A 25,691-nucleotide genomic window follows, 5' to 3' on the forward strand; every position below is an offset into this window, starting at 1 on the left:
GATTTGCACCAATTAATATATGTATATATTCTTCATAGCCAAAAAATTTATACCTTGCATAATTCTATTTCATTTTTTTCTTGTAAATGTCTGTGTTTTTCAAATTAGAAATGAAAGCATGCCCTCCATTCTGTTCTTTTACAACTCTTTCTTTCCCAGGCCAAACACTCTCCCCCTGCCCCTGCCACCTCCCCTCCACCCTCCCCTGCTCCTCCTTCTGGGATGTTGGGGCTTCCTCAGTGTCTGGTGCTTGGTCTTTCCCTCTATAATTGCTCTTTCACTGTCTCCCCTTGAATCACTGCAAACAAATGTGCTTAAGTGGGACAAGGCTTTAAAAAGGGAACATCTGTTTATAGTGGACACTCGGTATTGGAGATGCATTTAATCAGACATTCATTGAATGCTACTTTGTTCAAGTCCAACTTGAATTAAGCTCAGAAATAAGCCTGGTGCTGGAAGCTGCTGCCCAGATTTTTCCCACTCTGGGCACCATAATGTTGACTACAGTGGTCAGAAATACAAGAGCAATCACAGAGATTTGGTTATCTGTGCAATTGCTTATATCTGACAGCAAGGTCTGTGAGGCAGCGGCTACATCTGCTTGTACACTGCCTCCATGCCTGGAACTAGAGATATGCAAACATTTTTCTTGAATAAACAACTCTATACTGAAAATCAAATACATTTGTTATACGGATATCCACCATGGGCTTTGTGATTTTGACATAAATACCCAGTCCTCTTCAACTAAAGAACTGCTTTACATTATTTCTTATTTAACCCTCCATTATTCCTGTGAGTAGGCCTTGTGCAAATCCCTTACATATAAGTTCACCGATGTAAAGAGCAGGTGAGACCTAGCCCTTGGGTTAGAACTGGAACACAGCTCGGGTTATCTCATTCCAAAGCTCATTCTTTTCCTAGGAACTGATTGTCTCTGTGTTTCTGTTCCTTTATTTCTGTGCTTCTCACCCCCCCCCCCCGCCTTTTTAGACAGGGTTCCACTCTGTCACTCTGGCTAGAGTAGAGTGGAGTCATCATTGCTCACTCCAACCTCAGACTCCTAGGCTTAAGCAGTCCTCCTGCCTTAGCCTCCCAAGTAGCTGAGATTACAGGCATGTGCCACCATGCCTGGCTAATTTTTATGTTTTTTGTAGAGATGGGGGGGTCTCACTTTTGCTCAGTATGATCTCAAACTCCATACCTCAAGCAATTCTAGCCTTGGCCTCCCAGAGTGCTAGGATAGCAGGTATGAGCCACCGCCCACCCCCCATTCAACCTCTGTCTGATCTTCCTTGAGCCACACGTGTGTTTTGTGCTCTGGGGCATCATTTTCTCCTCTGATGATCTGTGTTTCTCGTTTATGACCTGGCCCCGAGGCAAGTGCTTATTTATCAGCCTTGCTGCATAGGAGGCTATGCTCCCTTCGAATTAAGGCTGCAGACTGCACACCCTTGGTTTCTTATGACCAAAGCATGACCTCTCTCCATTAACGTGAGGCCGCAGCTCTGCTGGGAACTTGAATTTCTGTGCTCTGTGTACATCATCGTTTTCTGCCTTGCTGAGCTGAAGCAAGAGTGTTTTAAACCTTGTTTTATGGGAAGAGAAACTTCCATTTGGGATTTGTATTAGAATCTGTTGCTGTGGCTCGGCGCCTATAGCTCAACCGGCTAAGGCGCCAGCCACGTACACCTAAGGTGGCGGGTTCGAATCCCCAGCCCGGACCCGCCAAACAACAATGACGGCTGCAACCAAAAAATAGCCGGGTGTTGTGGCGGGCGCCTGTGGTCCCAGCTGCTTGGGAGGCTGAGGCAGGAGACTCGCTTGAGCCCAGGAGTTGGAGGTTGCTGTGAGCTGTGCGACGGCACTCTACCCAGGGGGATAGCTTGAGGCTCTGTCTCAAAAAAAAAAAAAAAAAAAAAAAAAAAGAATCTGTTGCTGTGTAACAAATTACTCCAGAATGTGCCAGCTTAAACAATACATATTTATTAGCTCATGAGTTTCTGAGGGTCAAAGATCAGGAAGAGCCCAGCTTGGTGCTTCTAGCTCAGAGTCTCTCATGAAATCACAGGAAGGGTTTTCTGGGCCTAGGATCCACTTCTAAGATTGCTTTCAGGAGGCCGCAGTTCCTCCTACCTGCACCTCTCCGCACAGGCTCCTTGAGTGTGCTCATGACATGGCGGCTTGTGGCTCCCAGAGAGAGTGATCCTAGCAAGGAAGATCCTGCAAAGCCTTTGGCAGCCCAGACTCAGAAGTTACATACTATTTCTTCCTCTATACATGCATTCTATTTGTTAGAAGAGAGGTGCCAGTTTCTCAACACCATTCAAGAGAAGGGAACTAAGTCCCGCCCAGGGTAGAAGTATCAAGGAGTTTGTGAACATGTTTTGGAAGAGATATGGATGCCAGGAAGCTCTGTGTTGCAACTTTATGTCCCCTTCCAGGCCAGGGAAGCCCAAGGGAAGTGGGAGCTGCATTCCACATTCCACATCCCTGTTCCAGACACAGGGAAGGTGACGTGGATGGGAAAAAGGGTAGTCTTTATTCTCAGTGATTGCACAGTGTGGGGGAGAAGAAAGTTATCTGCACAGGTAGCCTGCTGTAAGGTAGAGCACAGTGAGTACTGCAGAGAGATGTGAGTCAGGGAAGGGCATACTCCTTCAGCTATGGAGCCAGAGAGGGCTCCTTCAAGGTGAGAGCGCTCACACTTGCCTCAGGAGGTCATGTAGTATTGCAGGAGTTTCATGAAAGTGTGGGAAAAAAGAACCTGCCAGGTATGAGGGCAGCATGAACACAACCTCAGTGGTAGAGAAGTGCAGTGTGTATTTGCAGAAGGGCAGCATAGACCAGTGTTGTCACCAGAAAAATGGATAAAAGTATCTATCACCAAGGGGTGCTATGAGGATTACCTAAGACAATGCATTTAAAGAGCTTTGCACAGTGCCAGGCACACGCAAAATTCTTACTAAATGAGGCCGTGTCACAGGGCTCTGCATGTCATCCTAAGGAATCATAGCATGTGGGGCCTGGGGGGCACTGGGCTTTCGTCCCCTTCCATAGGAAGCTGTTGGAAGCATCATGCTCACAGCTGAGCTGGGGGATGAATCCTGAGTAGGTGCCAGATACATCAGAAGTAAAGAGATGGGATCAGGATTCTGATGCCAAGATTCTGACGGCATGGTGCAGGAAGAGGGCCCCAGGTGAGGCAGGACAGAGACTGAGCAGGAGGGGTTGAAGGTAGAATGTTTGTCGACTTCTTTGAAAAGATCTTGCCTATAGCAAGATCTTAAGGTTCTGCTTTAGCAGCTACTCTGAACGTGACTATGCAACTGTTCAAAGGTTTGGGGAGAGCAGCCCAAAATTCTTGCCCACGAGTCTCCATGAGATGGCCCAAACTGGGCCTGGTTCTGCCGCTCCTTGGTGGGGGCTGGGGGGCTGGCCCAGCCTTCTCCTCATAGATTTTCCCACACAAGTGACCTGCTGAGGAGTCCTTTAAACCCAGATCTGAATGTATTGATTGAACCCACTCATCTGCAGTTTGCCCATCCACTGGGGGCATCATTGTCCCAGACTCTCTTCCTTCCACAAGGGATGGTGTAGGAGGTAAGACCTGCATCAGGTCTCACTCAGATGACAGGTTTCACCAGTGACTCCACTGTGGAGGGGACAGTGGGCCTTTAGGAATGCATTTGGAGGTCATCCTGTCACAATGACTTGCACACTTTATGACACTAGAGAAGCTGTGATATGAGGAATACCTCTGGGATGCCAGGGCTGGCAGCCTGCAGATGAGGGGCCCTTCTGGTGTGCTCAGAGCCTCACTGTGGTGTACACCAAGGCTGGCCAAGGGAAAGTGCTTTCTCGTTATTGCTGCCAGGAGCCAAAGTGTCAATGAGCTTGAGGGACCTCAAGGAAACTTGGGTTACCCATCCATCCCCAAGTGTGAGATTAGAGGAGGACCAGAGCTTTGGAGTCAGGTATCCCTATGACACCAGGTGCCTGCCATGTGGGGCAGGGAAAGAAGAGTCCAGGAGGAGATGACATGAGCTGACCAGAAAGGAAATCCAACAGTAGCTACCTGTGTTTACTACCCACTGAGTTCCAAGGCCTACGTCCTGTGAGGGATGGAAGGAAGACACGGGGCACGGCCCTGGGTGGCAGCCTGAGCCTCACTGTGGGAACAGCACTGGTGGGACAGCTAGGGGTTGGGATCCCAGTGCAGATCTCTCCCTAACCTGGGGTCTGAGGTAGGATATCCTTGTGCAGCCGTGCAAATGAGATCAGGCTCAAAGGTAGGATTCTGCCATGAGTTTTCTGTTACATGTCTTATCCCTTAAGACAGACAAAATGGACTCATGAAAGAACTGGAGAGCAACGTGAAGCTGCTCAGTGACCACAAAGCTGGACAGTGCAGTAACAGGGCCAGGAACCAAGAGATGGGAGACTTCGGGCTGAGTAACCCAGGAGAGGTTCCTGGGAGAGGAAGGCCCTGAGCTGGGCCTTTAAAGCGTAATTAAAATAGGGGCAGTCTGGGCTCAGCACCCGTATGTAGCACAGTGGTTACAGCGCAGGCCACATGCACCGAGGCTGACGGGTTCAAAGCCGGCCTGGCCAGCTAAACAATAATGACAACTGCAACAAAAAATAGCCAGGTGTTGTGGCAGGCGCCTGAGGTCCCAGTTACTTGGAAGGCTGAGGCAAGAGAATTGCTCAAGCCCAAGAGTTGGAGGTTGTTGTGAGCTGTGACATCACAGTACTCTATCGAGGGCAACATAATGAGACTCTGTCTCAAAAAAAAAGAAAAAAATTAGGGGCAGTCTGATAGAGGAGAGCTCTGTCAATGGAGAAATGGCACTTCATTGCTCAGAAACTTCCAGTGGCTACCAGGCCTACCACGTGCATGCAAACCTGGCATTCCAGGCTCCATACAGCCTGGCCTCAGCTCTTGCCCAGCTGGTCACCTTGCATTACTGCCCAAGCCCCCACCCTCCTGCACCCTGAGCAGCCACCCTGACCAGTTCACCTGCTTTCCAAACCTGCCACGCAGACTCAGACTGGTGCCTGAGTTCCCTTCATCCACTTCTCTGTCTACATCCTTCAGAGCCCCCTTCCCAAGGCCTCACTCATCATCAATTAGAGTTAAGTGCTCTCTTCCCTCTCCCTGTCTGAACTTGGTCCCATTCAACTCATTCTGCCTTTTCTCAGGATCGCCGGTAGTCAGATCCTGACTCACAGACAATGAACACCTCAACCAGGGCTTATACATCCCTGTGGGCCACATACCCTGCCCACGGCTGGTGTTTGCCACATGCCAAATGAATGGATGAATGAATGAATGATCAAGCAGAAATATGGTCACACCAGAAGGGGAGATCATGTCACCGGGACCGTGAACACCTGGCAAGAAGCACTGGGCATGACTGCCCCAAATTGCTCTCTGTCAAGCATCTCAGGGCCATCTGGTCCAGTCTGTGTCACATAACCTCTCCATAGAATTGCAGACAGCTGGTTGGACCCTGCATGAGTACCTCGCCTGAGAGCAGGCGAAGCAGGCTGAAGCTCTAGCACATTGCCTAAGTGCAGTGGGAAGGACATGAGCTCTGGGGCCTGACTGACCTGAGCTCTGATCCCAACTCTGCTGTGTGCCAGTTGTATTGCCTTATGCAAGATGCTTAACCTCTCTGAGCCACTTGGTTACCTCCTTTATAAAAGAGGCATAGTACTACCTCCTTCTCAAAGTCGTTGTAGGGGTTATAGAGAATATACAGAAACAGAAAACAAAACAAAACAAAACCCTCTAGCTTACAGAGGCTACTAATGAATGCTAGCTAATTCTATCTTAATGACATGATTAGTTGTTGCGTGCAACTGCAGGAGGTTTTATGAAGAGTTCAAGGAAAATTCTAAGAAATGGCATTTGGGCTTAAACTATTATGGAACTCATTAATAAGGTCTCACATGGAGATGATGTACTAGAGTTGTTCAAGGCTGGGAGTCAACAACCTTTTCCAACAGGGACACATCCCACAATTAGCAAACTTTTGCAGCAGGGACACATCCCGCAGATAATGCTTATAAGTGAGACACTTCCCAGCCCACAGGGGCCACAGCAGGGATGCAGAAGGCTGCAGAGGCTGGCCTGTAAGAGATGACCCAGAAAGAGAGCTTAGGGACAGCGTATACCTATCTTAGTCCTAATTCTGGAAGCAGGCAGGATAGGACAGAGAATTCTGCTATCATGTTTGAGAGTCGAGTTGATCTGATTTGGCATTAGGAGACCCAGGCTCAGGTCTTAGGAGCCCATCTAACAGCAAGGCTTTAACCTCTCTGAAGGGTAGCAGGAAGAAGAGGGCGCCTGGAGAGCTTGGCAGGGAGCGGTGGCCAGAGCCCCCTATGTACCCTGGGTTAGCTGTAGGCTTCTGGGTGGAGCCCTCATGGTTCAGAAGTCAGGTCAGGAAATCTGACTGAACCTAAAGAAGGTGGAAAAGGTAGGCGGTAGAGGTGAGGAAAGGTACAAAAGCAGCCTTGCTGCTGGGAGGGTGGGATGCCATTCACAGGGTCAGAAGGTCACAATCCTCACTGCAGATCCTATCCTTTCCCAATCTCCCCATTGCAGTGTGTGGCACTGCCAGCAAAAGTCCCGGAGCTCCCACTCTCCCTGATCCCTGCCTCCCGCTGCTCAGAGCACTGAGTCTTGCCCATTCTCTCTCTTCTCCACCCCCTCTGTCGCTGTCCTGCTTTCCCCTTGCCTCACTGCAGTATTCTGCCTGGCCTCCCACCTCCGCTCTTCCCTTCTGTTCGCCATTTATACCAACATTCTCTTCTCTAAAACTAATCTGGCCTCACTCATCCTTGGCTTGGAATCATTGGCACGTCCTTGTTACAGTGCAGCCCATCGCCCTTAGCATGGATGGCAGGACCTCTGTGGTCTGTGTAGCCTCTTATGCCCTTCCCTGCTAAACATGAACCCAGCCCCACGAACTGCCTGCAGGTCTGGTCCCCCAGGGGCTATGCCACCATGAGCCTCTGAGCATGTTACTCAGTCTACCTAAAACTTGCTCCCCACTCTCTGGCCAACTCCCCGTCACCTTCTCTGATTGCACTCCGGAAACCCCTTCCCCACTCCTGGACTGGGGCCTTCCTCTACCTTTCCCACACCCTCCTCCTTCGTGGCTTTCACCATCTTGTCTTGGAGTAACTTCAGATCCCTCTGCCTCCCACACCCTGTGTTGGAGGACTGTTCTTTCATGCTTGGGCTTTACAAAGCTCTTCACCCTGTCAGGCAGACCATAGGCACTCAGGAAATAGTTTGTGAATGAACGAACAAATGAATGAATGGGTAAAGATGAACAGTGAGAATATCCAGGGGGAGAAGACAATTTGGTGGGGGACACAGATGATTTGGGTCTGGGGACATTGAGTCTGAGTTATTGGTGGGTGTCTTAGAAGGTGTTTTCTGTTGCTTATAACAAAACCGCTGAAACTGTGTAATTTGTAAGAAACAAAATATATTTATTATAGTTCCAGAGGCTGAGAAGTTCAAGGTTGAGAAGCTACATCTGGTGAGGGCCTTCTTATTGATGAGGACTCTCTGCAGAGTCCCAAGGCAGCACAAGGCATCACGGCAAGGAGGTGGTGTGCTAACTCAAGTCTCTCTTCCTCTTATAAAGCCACCATCCCCACTCTTGTGATAACTCATTAATGTGTTAAACCTTTAATTGATTAATATATCAATGGATTAAACCATTCATACTGCCTTTATGACCCAATCACCTTTTAAAGACCCCACTTTCCATAATGTTACACTGAGGATTACATTTCAACATGAATTTCAGAGGGATCAGACACTTAAATCATAGCAGAGGGGTATCTGGGTGAAGACCCAGGCTGCTTTGGAAAGAGGAAGGTCTCTTATGAGACAATGGTCTCTCCCTTCACATAGGAGCCAACTTCCCTAGAGAATTCCAGAGATCAGGAGGTCAAATAGCCAATAAGTGGCTCAGTGTTATCAAACCAGCCTTATCAACTAAGAGAGTCTCAGAGCTAGAGGACATTGTTAGGATCTGATCTAGCCTAATTCCTTTGCTTTACAAATGGGAAAACTAAGGCTGAGAGCAGGAAGAGGCCTGTTCCACAGCTAGTGCTAGAGCCAGAACCCTTGTGTCTCCCTCATAGTCTAAGCTTTCTGCTGCCTCCTGGGGCTCCTTGTTCATAGGTCTCCTCTCTGAGTTATGGAAAGACTTAACTCCAAAGATACTTATCCACTAGCTCCTCTTTTCCCCCAACACAGCTTCTAATGGACCCAAATAAGAGCAGGCCTGATAAATGCCTCCGCACAGAGCTTACACATTGAATCCCATGCCCTTAACAAACAGGATGGGCCTCTGTCAACAACTACATTTATTTTACCTTGTTTCGAATGTTTTCAGGCATCAGCCATATAACAGATCAAAACCAGCTGATGACAAACCCAGGGAGGGGTTGCTGAGAACAAGAAAATGGACACATTGACTAAAAAAAGCAGCCCTGAGGATTGTTCCTGTAAGGACCAATAACCATTCACACCAAAGCACAAGAAGACTCTCCTGGCCAGGCGTGCCAGCTAATGCCTGTAATCCTAGCACCATGGGAGGTTGAGGCAGGAGGATTGCTTAAGGCAAGAGTTCAAGGCCAGCCTGAGCAAGAACAAGGCCCTAGCTCTACAAAAAATACAAAAAATGGCTCGAAGTAGTTGGGGGCTGGAGGTGGTAGGTTCAAACCCAGCCCCAGCCAAACCCCCCCCCCAAAAAAAAGAAAGAAAGAAAAGAAAAGAAAAAGTTAGCTATGTGTAGTGGCAGGCACCTACATTCCCAGCTACTTGGGAGGCTGAGGCAGGAGAATAGCTTGAGCCCAGGAGTTTGAAGTTGCTATGAGCTATGATGACCCCACGGCACTCTACCTTGGGGCAACAGAGTGAGAATGTCTCAGAAAAAAAAAAAAAAAAAGGGCTCTCCTACACATGCACAAGTACAAATCCCAACACTAGTCCTAGTTGTGATAACCAAATTATATTCAGTACTTTCTGTTAACTTAAGATCTGCAAACCTTTAGGCAAGGATGCTCTAAATGTGGTTAAGATCTAAAGCCATCAAATGTGATGATCTAAAGTGATTAAGATCGTTAAAATTCTAGACTATCAGAAGCAAGCCTTCTCTCTGCTGTTTAAAAGGAGGAATTATCCTTTAGGATTCTGGACAACAAAAAATTCTTCATTCATTATAAAAAAGTGAGGAAAGAAATTAACATTTGTTGATAGGCCACAATATTCAAGGCAGAGACTGTGCCTAACAAATCATCTCACTTAATTTCATGACTCTAACCTTGCACACAGCAGACATTCATATTTGCTGAACTGAATGGGTTGGGTTTTTGCAGCCTTCTTTTTATTTTATTTTTATTATTTATTTATTTATTTTTTGTTTGAGACAAAGTCTCAAGCTGTTACCCTGGGTAGAATGCTGTGGTATCATAGTTCACAGCAACCTCCAACTCTTGGGCTCAAGCAATCATCTTGCCTCAGTTTTTCTATTTATTTATTTTTTTTTTTACTAGAGACAGGGGTCTTGATTTTGCTCAGGCTGGTCTCAAACTCGTGAGCTCAAGCAATCCACCCTCCTCAGCCTTCCCAGAGTGCTAGGATTACAGGAGTGAGCCACCCTGCCCAGCCAGCCTTATTTTCGAGATTAGTAAAACGAGGTCTGAAGATTAGAATTTCCTGCCCATCATCACGGTGTGGAGTTGGGAGCTGAGCTCTTTCTCCAAGTCACTATTGCTAAGGTCACAACCTCGGTCAAATTTGCAAGAAGGAAAACTTGCACTTTTCATGATGAAAGACAAACTAGCCCTCCAGCCACACTTAAGTCAATGTCACAAGCACTAACTGTGACCTTGCTGTGTTTGTGGCCCTGTGTTAGGAGCACTATTTCCAGGCATAGGATATTTCACATTCCTAATGCTTTCTTTGACAGGAATGAATTCAAAGCATGGACGGACATCAAGCCTGTGAAACCAATAAAAGCCAAGCCCCAGTACAAGCCCCCAGATGATAAGATGGCTCATGAAACCAGCTATAGTGCCCAGTTCAAAGGGGAGGCCAACAAGCCAACAGCAGCTGACAATAAGGTCACTGACCGCAGAAGAATACGCAGCCTCTACAGTGAACCTTTCAAGGAACCCCCAAAGGTGAGACTGGATGTGGGAATCAAGACTGACCTTGTGGGAATCCTTCCACTCCAGCACCATCTGGACTGAAAAGGTTAACTGTAACAGAGCGTAGGGAGTGGGTTACTGCCAGCTCTTTAAAATTCCTGGGTTCCTTTTAGCACACTGAGACCCAGGGTATCTTCAACAAAAAGCTTTGTTAAATTCAAAGGGAATGTTAAAAGAGAGCATTACCTAAAATGAAAAGCTTAAGGGATGGCAGATTTCCAGAGAACTAGTTTCTGATTTTGAGAAATCCAGAAAAATAGTGGCAGAAAATCTCACCTAAATCCTAAATCCCCTGTCTTAAAATAACTGTGCTTTTGCCCCTGAAGGCCCACCCAGTGTGGCAGGCCCTCTCGTCCAGCTTCCTTCCCATCTCTCCCTGGTCCTGCCTCAGCCTGGCTTCTGTCACTGGACCCTTCTTTCCTTCCCTGGTCCCTGAAAAGTGCCTGCCCTCTCTCATCTTCCCTGGACGGACACCATCCACCAGCTGTCCTCAGTCTGTCACAACACACTTGTTACATCAGCTGCAAGATGAGTTCCCAGTGATTTGTTACTAAAATCAGCAGTTTGTGAACGTGGACTCGGGGATTTTCCTATAATAACACTACCCTGCCTTAATTGCATCTCAGTATGAGTTCACAAGAGGGAGAAGCGTTGGAGACACAGCTAGAGAAGCAGGAACATACATGTCAAACACCCCAGCTTATTCTCTCATTCAGTCCCCATGGAGATGTGCAAATATCCTCTCTTCTATCCTCTCAGAAAATGTCTGAGACCCTAAATAGCTCGAGAACCTAATTAGCCTCTTCTCTGCTTTTGTCCTAAAGTCTTATACTCAAGAGGAGTTTCCTATGTGACCCAGGGCATTTATGGGTAAAGTAACTAACCCATCCAGTTTGCCTAGGACTCTTCCAGGGTTTGCACTGAAAGTTCCATGTTCTAGGAAACTTCTCAGTTCCAGGCAAACCAGGACTATTGGTTACCTTACTTATAGGTCAAGGGTAATTGAAAACCACTGGCCTTCAGTGAGCGAATGAGCCAGCCCGTGAGGCCCAACGTCAGTTCTGTCATCCATAGAGGAGGGGGATCTAGGACATGGGGCTGGCCTTGGGCAAAGGAGAATATAGGGAGAAAGAAGGGAAGACTGGGGACATCAGATCCAGAGATGACCAGGATTTAGGGCATATTGCATCATGCCCAGTGGCTAGAGTTCTCTGAAAAAGGGGGTGGGGGAGGTGAGGCTATCTCCTTAGAATGAGGGGGCATGACACCAGCTATAGTGCTGGGAGTGGGAGCTTGTGGAGAGTGGAACGGGCTCAGAACAACTGCCCTGGGGGAAACGGCCAGGGACCCATCCAGAGAGGAGCAGAGAGCTGCAATGCTAATGACCTAGCTGAGGCTGGAGACCTCCTGACCAAAGTGCTCAGTGAGGCCTTGACTCCTTCTAAGCTCCGCATCCTAGAGACAGAAACAGGACTAGGCCAGCTGGGGCTGCAGTCAGAAACCAGCCCAAAGACTCTGCACGTTATACACGTAGCAACAGAGGTTTGTGTATTAACCCACGGCCACCCTGGGTCAGCTGCCACTCTGCCTCTCATTGCCTTTTTTGTCCGGTGCTCAGGCTGATGGAGAAGTCTCTCTGTCTGACAGAGGAAAAGAGAGCAATGGGAAGCACAGGCTGACTCTGGATTCCTCTGCCTGGAGGTGACCCACATCACTTCTTATGTTTCACTGACTAAAGCAAATCACATGCCTTTGCCTGCGTGGAACAAGGTGATGCGGTCTCATCTTCCCACGGGCAGGGGCATCAGATATAGCAGTGCCGCAGCCACCGCCCGTGGTGGTCCAGGGGAAGGACCGGCTGTGCAGGGGATCCAGCGTAGCCAGTGAATGTTGCCCAGGAGGCTGACCAGGGACTTCAGACGGGACAAGTCAAATGCCCCAGTGTCACTGGAAACACTTCACACACTCTGCTCCATCAGTGCCCAACTTCTCTTACCGTTATTCTTGAAGTAATAATGTCTCCTCTCTAAATTCTCTCCCCTGCTCCCTCCCTTCTGTGTTTCTGTATTTGCGGTCTGTCTGTCTCTCCATGCAGGTGGAGAAGCCTAGTGTTCAGAGTTCCAAACCAAAAAAGACCTCAGCAAGCCATAAGCCCACGAGGAAGGCCAAAGATAAGCAGGCGGTGTCGGGCCAGGCCGCCAAGAAAAAGAGCGCAGAGGGCCCCGGTTCCACCAAGCCCGAGGACAAGGAGCAAAGCAAAGAGATGAACAATAAACTGGCTGAGGCGAAAGAGTAAATTTCACTGCACTTTCCTTTTACTCTTCTCTTTCTCTCTCTTTTTAAACCAACAAACAAAAAAAAGGCCACAAAATTAATTAGAAGCTTCTCATCTGCCTAGGTCCTGAGTGTTCCAGGAGCTCTTTGGTTTGGTTTTGTTAATGGCAGAATCCTGCTTCAAAGACTGAGTAGGTACCTCCTCCTTAGAGGAGCCCAGGCCTCCAGGCCTCCAGGCCTCCAGGCCATCGGCACCTGGAACGCCAGGAAGCTTTGCCCACTGGCTGTGCCCTCCCTTGTCGGTGAGTCCTCAGCCGACAAGAAAGGCGAGCACCCTGAGGGAGCAACTCTGAGCTGGCTGTGAAGCCAATCTCCTGGTGTGCCTGGAAGTGTCTGTAGGTCTCCTCCTTTTCTTCCCCAAGATCTGTGCCATCAGTCGATTTTGAACTTTAGGTAGATGTGTTCTTTTCCAAAATTCAGAAAATTATCCTATGCTAGAGAAGCTCAGCTTGGGCTGCAGCAAGTGACAAAATTTGTGAAAATATTTAAAACAAACAAACAAAAAACAACCTTGGCCTTAATGTCAATAAAATGAAATTGTGTCTATTAAGTAATTGTTCCATAGAATCTTCTGTTAGAGATGTGTGCCTGTGTTTAATTTCCTATCAGTGGGCTCTACTGAGTAATAGATAAGCCACTGATAACTAAAACTAGGCCAGCGGTGGTAAAAAGGTTCAGTGTTTCAGGTGCATTCAAGATGTCATAGGAAGGTCACAAAATGAGGAGACTTTCCTTCTGTTTCCTGCCTATCCAGTGCTGCCAAGGTTGCAGAACAACTGGCTCAAGGTGACTGAGGAGGAACACTGAAGGTGTAGGGAAAGCGAGGCTTTCCATTTCTGAGAATCCCCAGGGGGCATAGACGGTGGCCAGTGCGGCAGTGTTTGCTCTCCCTTCCTGCCCTGCTCCTGCTCTGCTCCTTGGGGAGGACAGGGGTGCGAGGGCAGATCAGGGGATTTTCTGCGACTTACCTGCAGACTAGGAGAGTGCCTTGCTGAGTGATTAGCAAGCATCTTTGACTCATTAATGCATAAAAGCAGCTCACGGTATATTCTATGTCGTATCTATGTGGCCAAAGCTCCCGGGAGTGGCTAGTGCCCCCTTAGCTGTGCTTAAATTGTGTTGTAGGTATTAGTTGGGGAGTTGTTGTGAAAATACCCTCAGTGCTTGTGAGGGAACCCAAAGTATCTACCAGAAAAATACGATATTTGCAAATGTGATGTGTATATTGTTCGGCACGCTTTATTTCTTCTGTCCTTAAAAATCCTCATCGTCCCCAGCATTCTGAAATTGCTGGGCTACGGAACAGCGCCAAGCCTCTTGGCTCAGGCTTGCTTTTTTTTATATAATGTAAGTGGGGAAGAGTGACAGTCTCACAATTCCTGACCTCAAAAGCCCCGTTAGGTCCTTCCGGTTTGGAAGGAGCGGAGCCTCCACAAGCTCTCTCTTATTCTGACTGTTCAGGCAGCAAAGTCTCCATTTACACCATTTGCTCTGTAGCCTCAGGCTGAATGAGAAGGCTTTTGCAAATTAATTCAGCTTATGCTACACGGGGCCGTAATGATGAATGAAACAGGAAGACTAGAAGTGAAGTGCTCAGTTAGGCCCGCTGCAAAGGGAGAGCCTCACAGCGTGGAAAAAGACAGGAAATGCTAGTAAGTCTTCATGAACCTCAAACTTGACTGCCTATTGGAAATGACTGGAGTAGATTTCCAGTATGGTTTCAGCCATTCGCTAGCAAGTGTTAAACATTTACCAGAGAACCCTAGCAACATGATCTTTAACTATATCCAGAGAGTTTGCCAATGTTTGTCCCTTCTCCTAAGATTTGGCATCAGTCAGACATGCTGATGTTTGCCACAATTTTGATTTCTCCATAGAATAACCATTTATATTTTTTGCAGATCAAATAAATCAGAGTTTACAGTACACTAAGGATCATGAATTCAGCGTTCACTTATTGAGCACCTGGGTGCCCGGCATTGTGCTAGACTTGGTGGACAGTATAAATGAATCTGTCCCCACAGCCACACAGCCAGAAGGATACAAATGACTTGATCTCTGTGACTGAGTCAAGTTGGCTTTGCCCAAATTGTAGCTTGCCGTAGGGGCCCTACAGGCACTTCCACCTACCTTGCAGCCCCAGTGACTCAATTTGCTACCCTGCCCTGCCTGAGGCTTTTGATGACCTGTATAATGTCTTTTTCAACCTATCAGCACCCCTTCTTTTTAACACACCCACTGAGAAAACCCAGTCTGTAGTTCACTTGACTCTTGAATGTGTCACTTCACTGGCAAGAAACTTCCTTTGATTTCTACTGTTTACAGATAAAACTCAGCCAGTCTCATTCTGTATCCTACACATACTGAATGAAACTGATTTTGGTTCCACAAGCAGTGTTTTGATATTGCCTTTCTGAAGGTAACCAAGCTTCCAACGCCTGTCTTGCCGTTATGTTTCCCTGTGGCTTCCCCACATTCCCTTGGCCAGAGAGCTGGGACCGAAGCTTTCCTGCTGTCTGTCTCCCCTGCCTGCAAAAGTAGCCCGTTAAGCTGTGCACTGGCTTCCCTCAGCTCTCTGCTCCGTGTCCACAGTCCCATTCAGTCCACATAGCTTTGCCTTCTGAGGCAGACAGGAAGTGTCTAATTACGATTTTGTGGCCTGGGTTTTGTTGCATACCACAGATTGTCTATGTGACCTGTAGCGCACACCTCTCTTGGTGCTATTTCATTCCTGCTGTTAGTAAGAGAATGACAAAAATATTCATGTATAGCCAATTGATTGTGACGTGCTTGTGGTCTGTGCTTGCTCAGAAAAACAAACAAACAAACAAACAATTTTTCCAATTATAAATAAATGCTAAAGACAAACACCACTTTCTTGATCTTATTTCCTTGGTGAGGCCCAGCTGAGTAGGTGAAGGAACCAACCTTTGCCATTTGAGCCACTCTCCACAAGATGAGATGTGCCCTGCAGTTTTCCTGGGGTTCTCCATAATGCAGCTTGACTTTTAGATTGCCTCTCAGATACTAATTGCAAGCAGTCAGAGCTAAGTGTTGGGAAAGGCGAAGATGGACCGGGAGACGCACTGGCCAACAAGGTAGTGTAACGCTTTGACCCCATGTTGCTGGGAGGAGTGACCGCCTGCACTCGGCACCGCCCTGCCACACTGGGAGGCTGGGCTCCAACTCTACCCCTTCCTGTTGACTGGCAGGACTGTCGGTTCTGACTTTTTCTCCTCCCAAGGACAGCAGAGATGCTTTCACTTGCTTGTTTAATCTGTGGTCATTTTGGAAGTTCCACCCTCGAGGGGCTGGCTCACTGTGTGGGTTACGGGGGTGACAGTCGTGTGTGTGCCTAACACAGGTTGCTGAAACAGCCATAAGAGAGGCCCAAATAAGATGACAACAGACCAGGGAGTTGGGAATGGGGATGAAGGATAGGTTTCTTGCCACCAGGGGTGGGAAATCACAGAAGGGGTCACAGCAGAGGGAACTGGGGACAGTGGGTGGGCTGTAGAGATGAGGGACAGCCTATGGCAGGTGAGCAGACCTAGGCATGGGAAAGTGGGGGAACTGAGTGGGACCTGAGAGTTGGGGCCAAGTTTGCCCACTTTGTATCCTTCTGGTAAAGTGGAAGACAAAAGATCTCATACTCTTCATTTTTTCAATGTATGTTGATTGAATACCTATTATGTGCCAGGCACTGTGCTAGGCACTAGGTAAACCAGGATGCCTGAGATCCTGCCTCTCATCACAGTGGGGCATGAAGGAGGAGTCCATTCTAGCTGGTTCCATGGATCAGGGAGGACTTCAGGAGATGGGTATGTGCTGACCAGGTGAACAGAGCCAGGGGTGGCTGCGGCATGCCAGACAGAGGGATCTACCCAAGCAAAGGTGTGGGAGGGACCAAACGTGGGTAAGCTCATGTTCTAGGGGATAGTTCACTCGGGGAGGGTCAAGGCGAAGGCTGGAGAGTGGCAGAGCTCAGTGGTGGAGAGGCCTGGGGCCACGTGAGTGGGCAGTTGCTAAAGGGCTCTCCATTCCACGCGCCCAGACCGCACCCAACCCCTGCATGCTCCCTCCTCATGCTGCTGTCCCTCCCCAGCCACCAGGCGCACTGCAGATCCTCTCTTGCTCTAAGCTAGGAGCCCTAGGGTCAGACTTTTATTGCTGGCCCTGATTTCTAAGACTTCGTTTGTGGGGGCGGGAGGTGGGGGGAACAGTGGTTGGTAGGAATCAATCAAGAGTCATATAAATGAAAACCCACTATGTATTTGTTTTCCAGATGAATAGAAAACATTCCACCCACCTGAGGCAGAAAACACAAAGCCCCTTCAATAAGTAAAGCAGATACATGAAAGTATATCATTCAGTTCTCTTTCAATCAGTTAAGGGAAAGAGACAAAACAGGGATTGGAAGAGGTGTTAAGAAAGGAGAGAAATAGAGAGGAAGAGACAGAGGCCAAGAGAGAAAAGTCACAGAAAACACACGCACACACATGAAGGCACGGAGAGTAACTTAAGAGAATGAGAAGAGATGAGATACACTCAGGACCAGACAAGGCACAAACCGGGCGATGGAGAGGGCAGGAAGGGCATCTTGTCCACTCTTTCTGTGCCGCCCCGCAGGTCAGGGCTCACCCTGAGGCACATGCACCTGCGGGTCCTGCTGTGACTGTCCTTGCCCAGAGCCCTGGGAGACACATCTGTAACCCATCACTCACTCTGCCTCCCTCAAACGGCAAACAATCACAATTAAAATTAGCTTCTCTTTTTAAAATGGGCCGTTGTTTCTAAATTAATTATAAATCTATTTTCATCCTTTCTTAAAGTTTGTGTTCTCAATGAAATTCTTCCCCCCCTTTTTTTTTTCCACTAGGGTTTAAAAATTTTAGATTCTTATAGATTTGTGTAGTGTCTAGGTCCATCTCCCAAGGGCTACAGACTCCTTTAGCATGGCTCAGTGGTTCAAGGTCCTTTTACTTCTAAAACATCTCAAAACAGTTCACGTTTCCAGGATCACATGTACAAAAAGTTTCTTTCAGGATAAGCCTGTGGACCATCTGCATTAAAGCAAGGCTTCACCCCAGTCCCGATTGAGGACAACCTCTCGGGGCAGCCAAGGCCACTGAGACAGGAGAAGAGGATGTCTCAAATAGAACCAACCGTCTTAGACTCTCGCAGAACCACACGTGTGGTCCCAACCCCCCACCTCACTGCTATCAAATGCATATATCCTCTTGCACCTAGACCATTCTAGAATACCTATAACAACAGAAAGAACTAGAATTCTCATCGTTACGTATTTTATTATTCATCTTGTGAATACTGTTAACATTGGCAGTGCGCTTAGGCATTTACATGGTTCACGGCTCGACATCAATACCTCTGGGCAACCTTTGTCTTTCATTAAACTCTTGGAATCTTGGTGTCCTCCTCTGAAAATAATACCTCAGAGGAACAGAGTGAGGATGAAACGACATGAAGATTATAGGCAACCCATAGTGGACCCTAACCACATCATTTCAGGCCCTTCTTCTCTAAAAGATATGTGTTCACTTTCTTTCTGATAGATATATGTGCAGTTAACTAGGAGTAATAGATGAAGTTGAAACACTCTTAAGATCACTTTTAAAGAATTCCAGCTATTGAGTTACATTGAGTCCACAGACCTACATAAGAATATCTGACAATTTATATTTATGAATTGCTTGCAAAGCATTTCTGTGTTGATCCATTGAACGCTCCTAGAGCTGTGATGCAGATGTTTGCCCCAGGTGACCGATGAGAAAGGGAAGCTCGAAGAGGAGGGGCACCTGACTGTGTCTCCCTGTCACCTAACAAAAACTAAACCCAAACCTCACAGTGCCACACCCTGGCTGGGCCCTACAGATCCCCCAGCAGGCTCACCTAGTACCATCTTTACATCTTAGGGCCCAGAACTAATCCAGGGAAAATAAGAATGGGATCAGGTCTACTCACACTTGGCACAAACATCTTGACTGTACTGACCAGTCACAACCAAATTCAGATTTTTAATTAATTGGGTGACTGAAATATGTGGTTATTAAATACAGAATGGCATAACAGATTTTTCATTCATAAGAAATATACTTGGTACTGGAGATACCAAGATAAAACTGGTATCCAGCACATAAAGCACTGGATCAGAGACCACCATTTTATGCATTTGACTTCTACCAGTAGAATTGAATTTCAATTTCTATTCCTTGTCCTCATATAAGTGGGCCTCAATCACTTGTTAACTTGGCATTATATATAAATATCTTAACAGATAGCTCCAGACCTCTTGTCTGGGGCCAAGGGAGCTTCAGATGCTGTGATAAATTATTAGTAGTTATGCCACCGCTACTGGTTTAAGCTGCTAGAGGGATCTCTACTCTGTGAATCTGACCATGTCACACCCTGCTTTGAACCATCTTGGGCTCCTCGTGGCAGAAGCTTATTGTTCCCTCCGTGCACCATGCTGCTTCTCACCTCCATGCCTTTACCCATGCTGCCCCGCCTGCCCAGAATGCCCTTCTGCTTCTCCACCTGGCTAACTCATCCTTCAAGACTCCGCTCAGGGGACACCTCCAGGAAGCCTTTCCTGCACCTCCTAGGCTGGGTAAGAAGCTCCCTGTGTCTTCATGATGGAATTTGCCACATCTATTATGTCGTCTGCTCGTGTGTGTTTGTCCCTCCCCTAACCCGTCCGTGTTCTCCCAGGGCAAAGCCCAGGTCCTTCTGTTCATCTTGGTAGCCCTAGCTCCGGGCCCAGTGCTGACCACAGAGATTGTCTGTAGAAGTGTCTGTTGAATGAGTAGTGAGTGAGTGTAATATTCACCATCTGCCTCCATATTCACCATGGTTTTCCCCCAAGGCTTCATTCTGCCTAACTGTCCCTGCTCATGTGATAGGGGTGGTTTTGAGAGAGGTCATGGCAACAGCAAAGAGCAGTCAATGCCTGGTTTTATCGTGTCCAGCCTCTGTTCAAGCCAGCATCTCTCTGTATTTTCTGTAGTGAATTTTTCTAAATAGTCCCAACATCATAAACTCATGGGCTTTGATCACAGGCCAATCTTGAGAAGTTGATTAATCCCACCCCCTGCTCTGTGCAGAGCTCTTACTGGTAATTCTAGCATAACAGAAAGGCACCCCCACCACTGGCATGCCATAGGCATATCCAAATTTTAGCAACAGGCCTGGTTCTAAATTCAAGCTCTACAATACAATTTACTAGCTGTGTGACTTTGGCTGAATCTCTTAATTCCTTTAAGCCTGGAAGAGAATGCAAATATGCATCATCTCCAGTTAGTTCCGATATTCAGGAAGTAAGAGTTTGGCCAGCAGGGGATAGTGTGTTTTCCATATCTCTTTGCTTCTAGATTCTAGAATCTAGAATCTGGGATGACCTGTGGTAAGAGCTATGACAGCAAGGGGTACATGTTCTGATCCACTGGGGATGCTGCAAAAGTCTCCTGTAAACTGGAAAGGGGAGAGCACTTGTCGATATTTCATTTCCTAGTTAGTTTCACTGATGTCCCAAACAGTGTGGTAGTAGAGCTACAGGAGGTAAACCCATCCCCTGTGCCACACAATAGCCTGAAATTAAGGCCATGTGGTAATGGCTCTTGCTGCCCTCCTCCCCTTCCTCAGTCCTTCATTGGGCCAGCCCCTCCTCTCTGAGCACAACCTATAAATCACCTGGTGCCATTTCCATTTCTGCAATTACCCGTTCATTTGAAGTGCTCCCCTCTGGACACATGAAACCAGTTTTGATTAATTGCTCAAGATTCTGTGCTTTGCTTTAGATGGGGGCTGTTGGGAGAGGACAAAAATTGGTTCCCGGGAGCACAGACTTAGACAAAAACTGAGCCATTTATGTCTGGTTGTCTTAATCTGGTGCTTTAGAGGCCATTTGACCTATACACAGTTGGCCTCATTCCTGATAATTTCCAAAAGGGTCATTATCAGGATTATCGGATTCCTGGCAGCCCACTGGGACAATCAACGGTGTCCTTGACTTTACCTTCTTGATAATAAAACAACCGAGCATGCTTTTAAAAGTATTTCTTATACAACTGGAGATTATTTAATTCTTAGCAGGTCAGATCTAGAAAGATATTTACCAACAGAAAAAATAAATAAGTATACAACAGAGCAGAAAACATAACCACTTAGCCACTTGGTACAACCATTTTCCTGTACTACAGAAGAGGGAGGGAGCCCAGAGTGGGGGAGAAAGACCTGAGCTAGGAATCGGCCCCAGGTCTCTGGTTTGGCTTTTGTAAAATCCAGAGTTGGCACAGCCTGAGGGAAGGGAATGAACGCTTATTTGACCTGTACACAGTTGGCCTCATTTAATCCTCATGATAAGGTTATAAAGTCTGTAGGTATTATCTCCATTTACAGATAAAGAAATCAAAACTCAGTGACTGAGAAACAAAATCACACAACTCATACGGTGAGCCAGGATTTGAAACCAGGTTTGGTTGACTCTAAAACCCGTTCTTTGTCCAGTATTTGGGATCAGCTCTTGAGTTCCTATGGTTAAAGACATGCGTTCTTTAGCTGAAATAGCAGCCTCCTTATTCTGTCCCTGGCTTGCAATGAAGCCATCGGTGACTACGTGCTCTGTCCATGGAAATGAGTCACGGGGGAGGTCACAGATGCTGAGTTTGATGGGCATAATTTGGTCCCTCCAGCCCCTACCCAGAATTAAGCCTTGTGGTGGCAGTGTCTTTCCTGGCTGTGGTCTGAGCTGCTCTTTCTGTACTGATGAGCCATATCTGGGTGGGCTATGTGGCCCCGGGCGGATAGACTGATTGGCGGCGCACAGGTAGGGCTCACAGGTGTGAATGTTGATGGGCCCTGTTAGGCCAGGATGCCACTGCTTTGCCAGAGTGCTGAGTGCCAGGAGGTAAACTGGAGGGGGTCCTTGCACAGTGGATACAGGAAGGCTGAGGTAACGGGGACTGGCCTAGCAGGTTGTGGGAGCCTGCAGCCCCAGCAACTCTCTCAGGAAATGTGTGTGGGAGCTCTGAGCTGGGACCTGCAGAAGACACTGCCTCCAGCCAGAACCAGTCAGGGTCATTTCAACCCAGTTCAGATGTCTGCAGACAAATTTGGAAACTCTGTATTTGAAGTCACAGCCATGAGAGATATTGTAGAGAAAAAAGAGCTTCTCAGCTAAGGTCTTGACTTTGCCTATACTCACAGGTGATCTGGGGCATGGCCCCTTTCTAGACCAGCCCTATCTGCCCAGCTGAGTCCACTTGTGAGAATCAAATGCCATATTACATGTAAAGTCCTCTTGGAAAACCTTAAAGAGATGTTATAATTTGGGGGGTGACCAAAAAGATGCTAAGTAAGGTACAACTAGGGCAACATTTATATGTCATGTAATGGTGGTTGTTAGATTTTGATCTCATGTGAGCTACTTTAAAAACTCCTCATCTAGAAGGTAGGCCTCCTGTTCTGTGCCAACCCTAAGCTGGAGCTCCCTGGCTCTCCACTATATCCAAGGGCCTGGCACATAGTAGGCATTTATTAAATATTTGAAGAAGTCAGGAAGGAATCAGGGGGTTGGAGGAGGCAGAGAGAAAAGGGGAGGGAGTGAGGGATTGTGGGAAAGAGATGAAGCAGATGTGGTCTCTGCACTCAAACAGCCCAGCCTGGGGAGGCAGTTACAAAATGTGGAAATTGATGTGATGGGGGCTGCTTCCAGGGGTAGGGCTGTGGGAATGCAGAAGGAGGAGGTGAAGGGTCACAGGGGGCTTCACTGAGGAAGTGGCCATGGAGCTGAATTTTCAATTGCTGAGAAAGAGTTTACTAGGCAGACAGGGACAGATGGTGATCCAGCAGCCAGCCCTGATGTGCCTGAAAGGAAACCAGAGCAGCTGAGGGCAGAGATGGTATCCTGTTTGGAGATCATGCCTGCAAAATGGCTTTCACTTCTATGGGTCACACTTTCCAAGGCAGAGGGGGCAACGGCTGCGCAGCCAGCTGGCAGGGAAACTGCAGTGCAGGTTCAGGAGACTCACGGCCCCCCGGGTCTGTCCTCTCAGCCCTGGGCACCTCTGATTTGGATCTATGGAGCTGTGCTTTCGTGCAACAAAGAGGGAGGACTTCTCCAGTCAAGTAGTGGCTTTGTCTCTTAAGAGACCACCTTTGAATCACTCTGGTTGAGGAGACCCAGGCTGATAAGGCTTAGTTTGTGGGCCGTGGTGGTGCCTGCCCATAGCAGGTAGCATTGTGTTCCTGGAACGTGTTTATAAATCTGTCTCCTGCTCCACACTAGAGGCTCCTCAAGTCAGGGCCCAGCACAGGGCCTAACACAGAATAGGAGCTCAGTAGATTTTGTCCATTGAATGGATAAAAGAGAAAAAATACAAAAGGTAATAAAGAGAAAAAGCCACACATCAGCAATGTGTTACTCTCACAAATATCTGCCCGGTACTCCTATCCGCCAGAGCCTGTGCTAGATATTTGTGACGCAAAGATGAACAAAACACAGCCCCACAGTCTAGTGGGAGAGGCAGATAATTACTAAACAACACGATAATTGCTAAAATTGAGGCTGCCACAGAGTCCTGTGGGGCGGGGCAGAGGCAGAGTGAGACTTCTTGTTTTGAGAACTCCTTGTCTCCTGCAGATTCTTCATAGGAATAATGAGCTTTTCAAAGGTGGTTTCCTTGACAATCCCCCTTGGGCAGCTGCATTTCCCATTACTGTTAGGAGCTTTGTTTGTATCCAAGAATTGTGGGCTCCTCTGCAGGGCCATGGAGGCAGGGACGAAGGGAGCAAAGCAGTGATATCACTGTCTGCTGTCACCATCGGCCAGGGCCTTGCTATCCTCTCCCGCCATCTGTGCTCCAAGTGAGTCTGCTTCGCGAGTCCTGTCCCCACACTGATGGGATCATTGGGAGGCCCATGTCTTAGCCTTGGACCTACTATCCATTAGCCATGCAGCTGTGGAGAGTCACTTGCCCACTCTGGGCCTAGTTTTCTCATCTTGGAGCAAGACAATTGGGTCAGATCACTGAGTCCCTCTTTAGAACTAACATTTCCTAGCTGGGTGCAGTGGCTGGGTACTGTAATCCTAGCACTCTGGGACACTGAGGTGAGTGGACTGCTTGAGCTCAGGAGTTCAAGACCAGCCTGAGCAAGAGAAAGACCCCTGTCTCTACTGAAAATTGAAAAGCTAGCTAGGTGTGGCGGTTCATACCTGTAGTGCCAGCTACTTGGGAGGCTGAGGCAAGAAAATTGCTCAAGCCCAAGAGTTTGAGGTTGCTGTGAGCTATGATAATGGCACAGCCCTTTACCCAGGGCAGTGAAGTGAGACCCTTTAAAAAAAAACTAACACTTACTGAATATCACTGGTATGCCAAGGGTCTTGCCATGCACATCCCCACAAGCTAATTCTCCCTGGAAGGTAGGCTGTGTAATCCCCCTTTATAGATAAGGAAACTGAGGCTTGGAGATGCACACCCATGATGCCCTTCCCTGGCAAGAAAGGGTTGAATTCAGCTCTTCTGGAGGAGATAAGGGAGAAGAACAGAGACTAGGAGTGCCTGTAGCAGGAGGCTGGCCTTGGCAGTGGGTCAGGGAGGGATTTCCCCAGGCAATGCCCCAGAGCTGAGAGAGGCAGGCTGAGTAGGCACTAGCCAGGAGAAGAGAGAACAAGAGACTATTCCAGGAGCAGATCACAGAACGTGCAAATGCTGTAAAATGGGAAGGAGCAGGGCATGCTGAAGGGACAGAATGAAGTCCCTGGGCAGGGAGGTTCAGGACATGTAAGGCCAGAGAAGGCTCGGGGCAGGGGGAGCAGCCTGGCAGGCCAGCCAGCTAGATGGGGCTGTGGAACAAATTTTATTCTTTACTCTTAGTGCAAGGAGAAACCCTTGAGGGGTTGTAAGCAGAGAAGAGGGGATCAAATTTGCTTTCTTAAAAGACCACTCTGATTTCTGCATGAAGAAGGAATTAGAGGAGAAGAAGAAAGGGAATGGGGGCCACCAGTTAGGAGGCTGTGACAGTGGCCCACAGAGATAATGGCTTAATAAGTGGTAGAGGAAGAGGGAAGGAAAGAAATGGGGATATTCGAGAGAGAGGGAGATGTTAGGAGTTGAAGTAGTTGAGACTTGATGGATTGGGCGAACATTTTGAGGGAGAAGGTGGTATTAAAGATGACTCTGGACTTCTGGCTGGGGCCATGGAATAGAGGATAACCCATCGGTCAGCAACAGTAATTTGTAACTCTTTCCATTTGGACTTCTTTGTTTTGGACACTGTGCTGGGCATAAGGGCTATAGGTGAGGAGGACAGCTCCTGCCTTCAGGGAGCTCATAGTCTACCAGGGAAACTGACAGCAATTGATATCTGTGAATGCAGAGAGAGGGGCTGAAATAACCGGTTATGCATGGGGGTGTGTAAGCAAAACTAATTGGAGAGACCGAGGTAGGACAACTTTTGAGGAGGTGGGCACTGAGCTGAACCTTCAAGGACAGGTAGGGGCGTGATGGAGAAAGCGGGGGAAGCAAAGACCCAGCACTGGGAGTATATAAACCAGCAGGAGAAGATAGGGCAAGTGTCCCAGAACACCCTGCCAAACCCCAGGGCTGCGTGAGGGTCGAGTGAGATACAGTAAGGAGGCTGTGAGCATTTGGTAAACTGCTATTAGTTACTACAGTCGTGGATTATTTGTGTAACACACCCAAGCACTCTGCAGATATCAAGAGTTATGATTTCATGGGCGGCGCCTGTGGCTCAGTGAGTAGGGTGCCGCCCCTATATACCAAGGGTGGCAGGTCCAAACCCAGCCCCGGCCAAACTGCAACAAAAAAAAAATCTGAGCATTGTGGTGGGCACCTGTGGTCCCAGCTGTGATGCCACAGCACTCTACCAAGGGCAATAAAGTGAGACTCTGTCTCTACAAGAAAAAAAAAGTTATGATTTCAGATTGCTACCTAACAGGATCCCTGATTCTCTGTCATAACAGTCTCTGACATTTATATTGTTGTCCCCATTTCAAGGGTGGGGAAACTGAGGTTTATTATGGGTGAGCAGTTGCCCCAGACCTCTCAGACTATAAGCAGCGCAGAAGGAAG

General features: G+C 47.8%; 1 protein-coding gene across 2 annotated transcripts in view; it reads left to right on the plus strand.

Annotated features, from left to right (window-relative positions):
- Nucleotides 1–25,691, plus strand: part of MAP6 (microtubule associated protein 6) — an 81,916-nt gene that overhangs the window by 51,365 nt on the left and 4,860 nt on the right. Inside the window, exons 3-4 of one of the 2 annotated variants that reach the window (XM_023512766.1) lie at nt 10,008–10,221; nt 12,344–12,540. In XM_023512766.1, coding sequence (XP_023368534.1) covers nt 10,008–10,221; nt 12,344–12,540 — 411 coding nt within the window. Of the gene's footprint in view, nt 1–10,007; nt 10,222–12,343; nt 12,545–25,691 lie in introns of those variants that run through there. The other variant, XM_012802970.2, reaches the window with a different exon arrangement.

The sequence above is a fragment of the Otolemur garnettii genome, unplaced genomic scaffold (assembly GCF_000181295.1).
Source record: "Otolemur garnettii isolate 467f Iridium unplaced genomic scaffold, OtoGar3 scaffold00001, whole genome shotgun sequence".
NCBI classification, from domain to species: domain Eukaryota; kingdom Metazoa; phylum Chordata; class Mammalia; order Primates; family Galagidae; genus Otolemur; species Otolemur garnettii.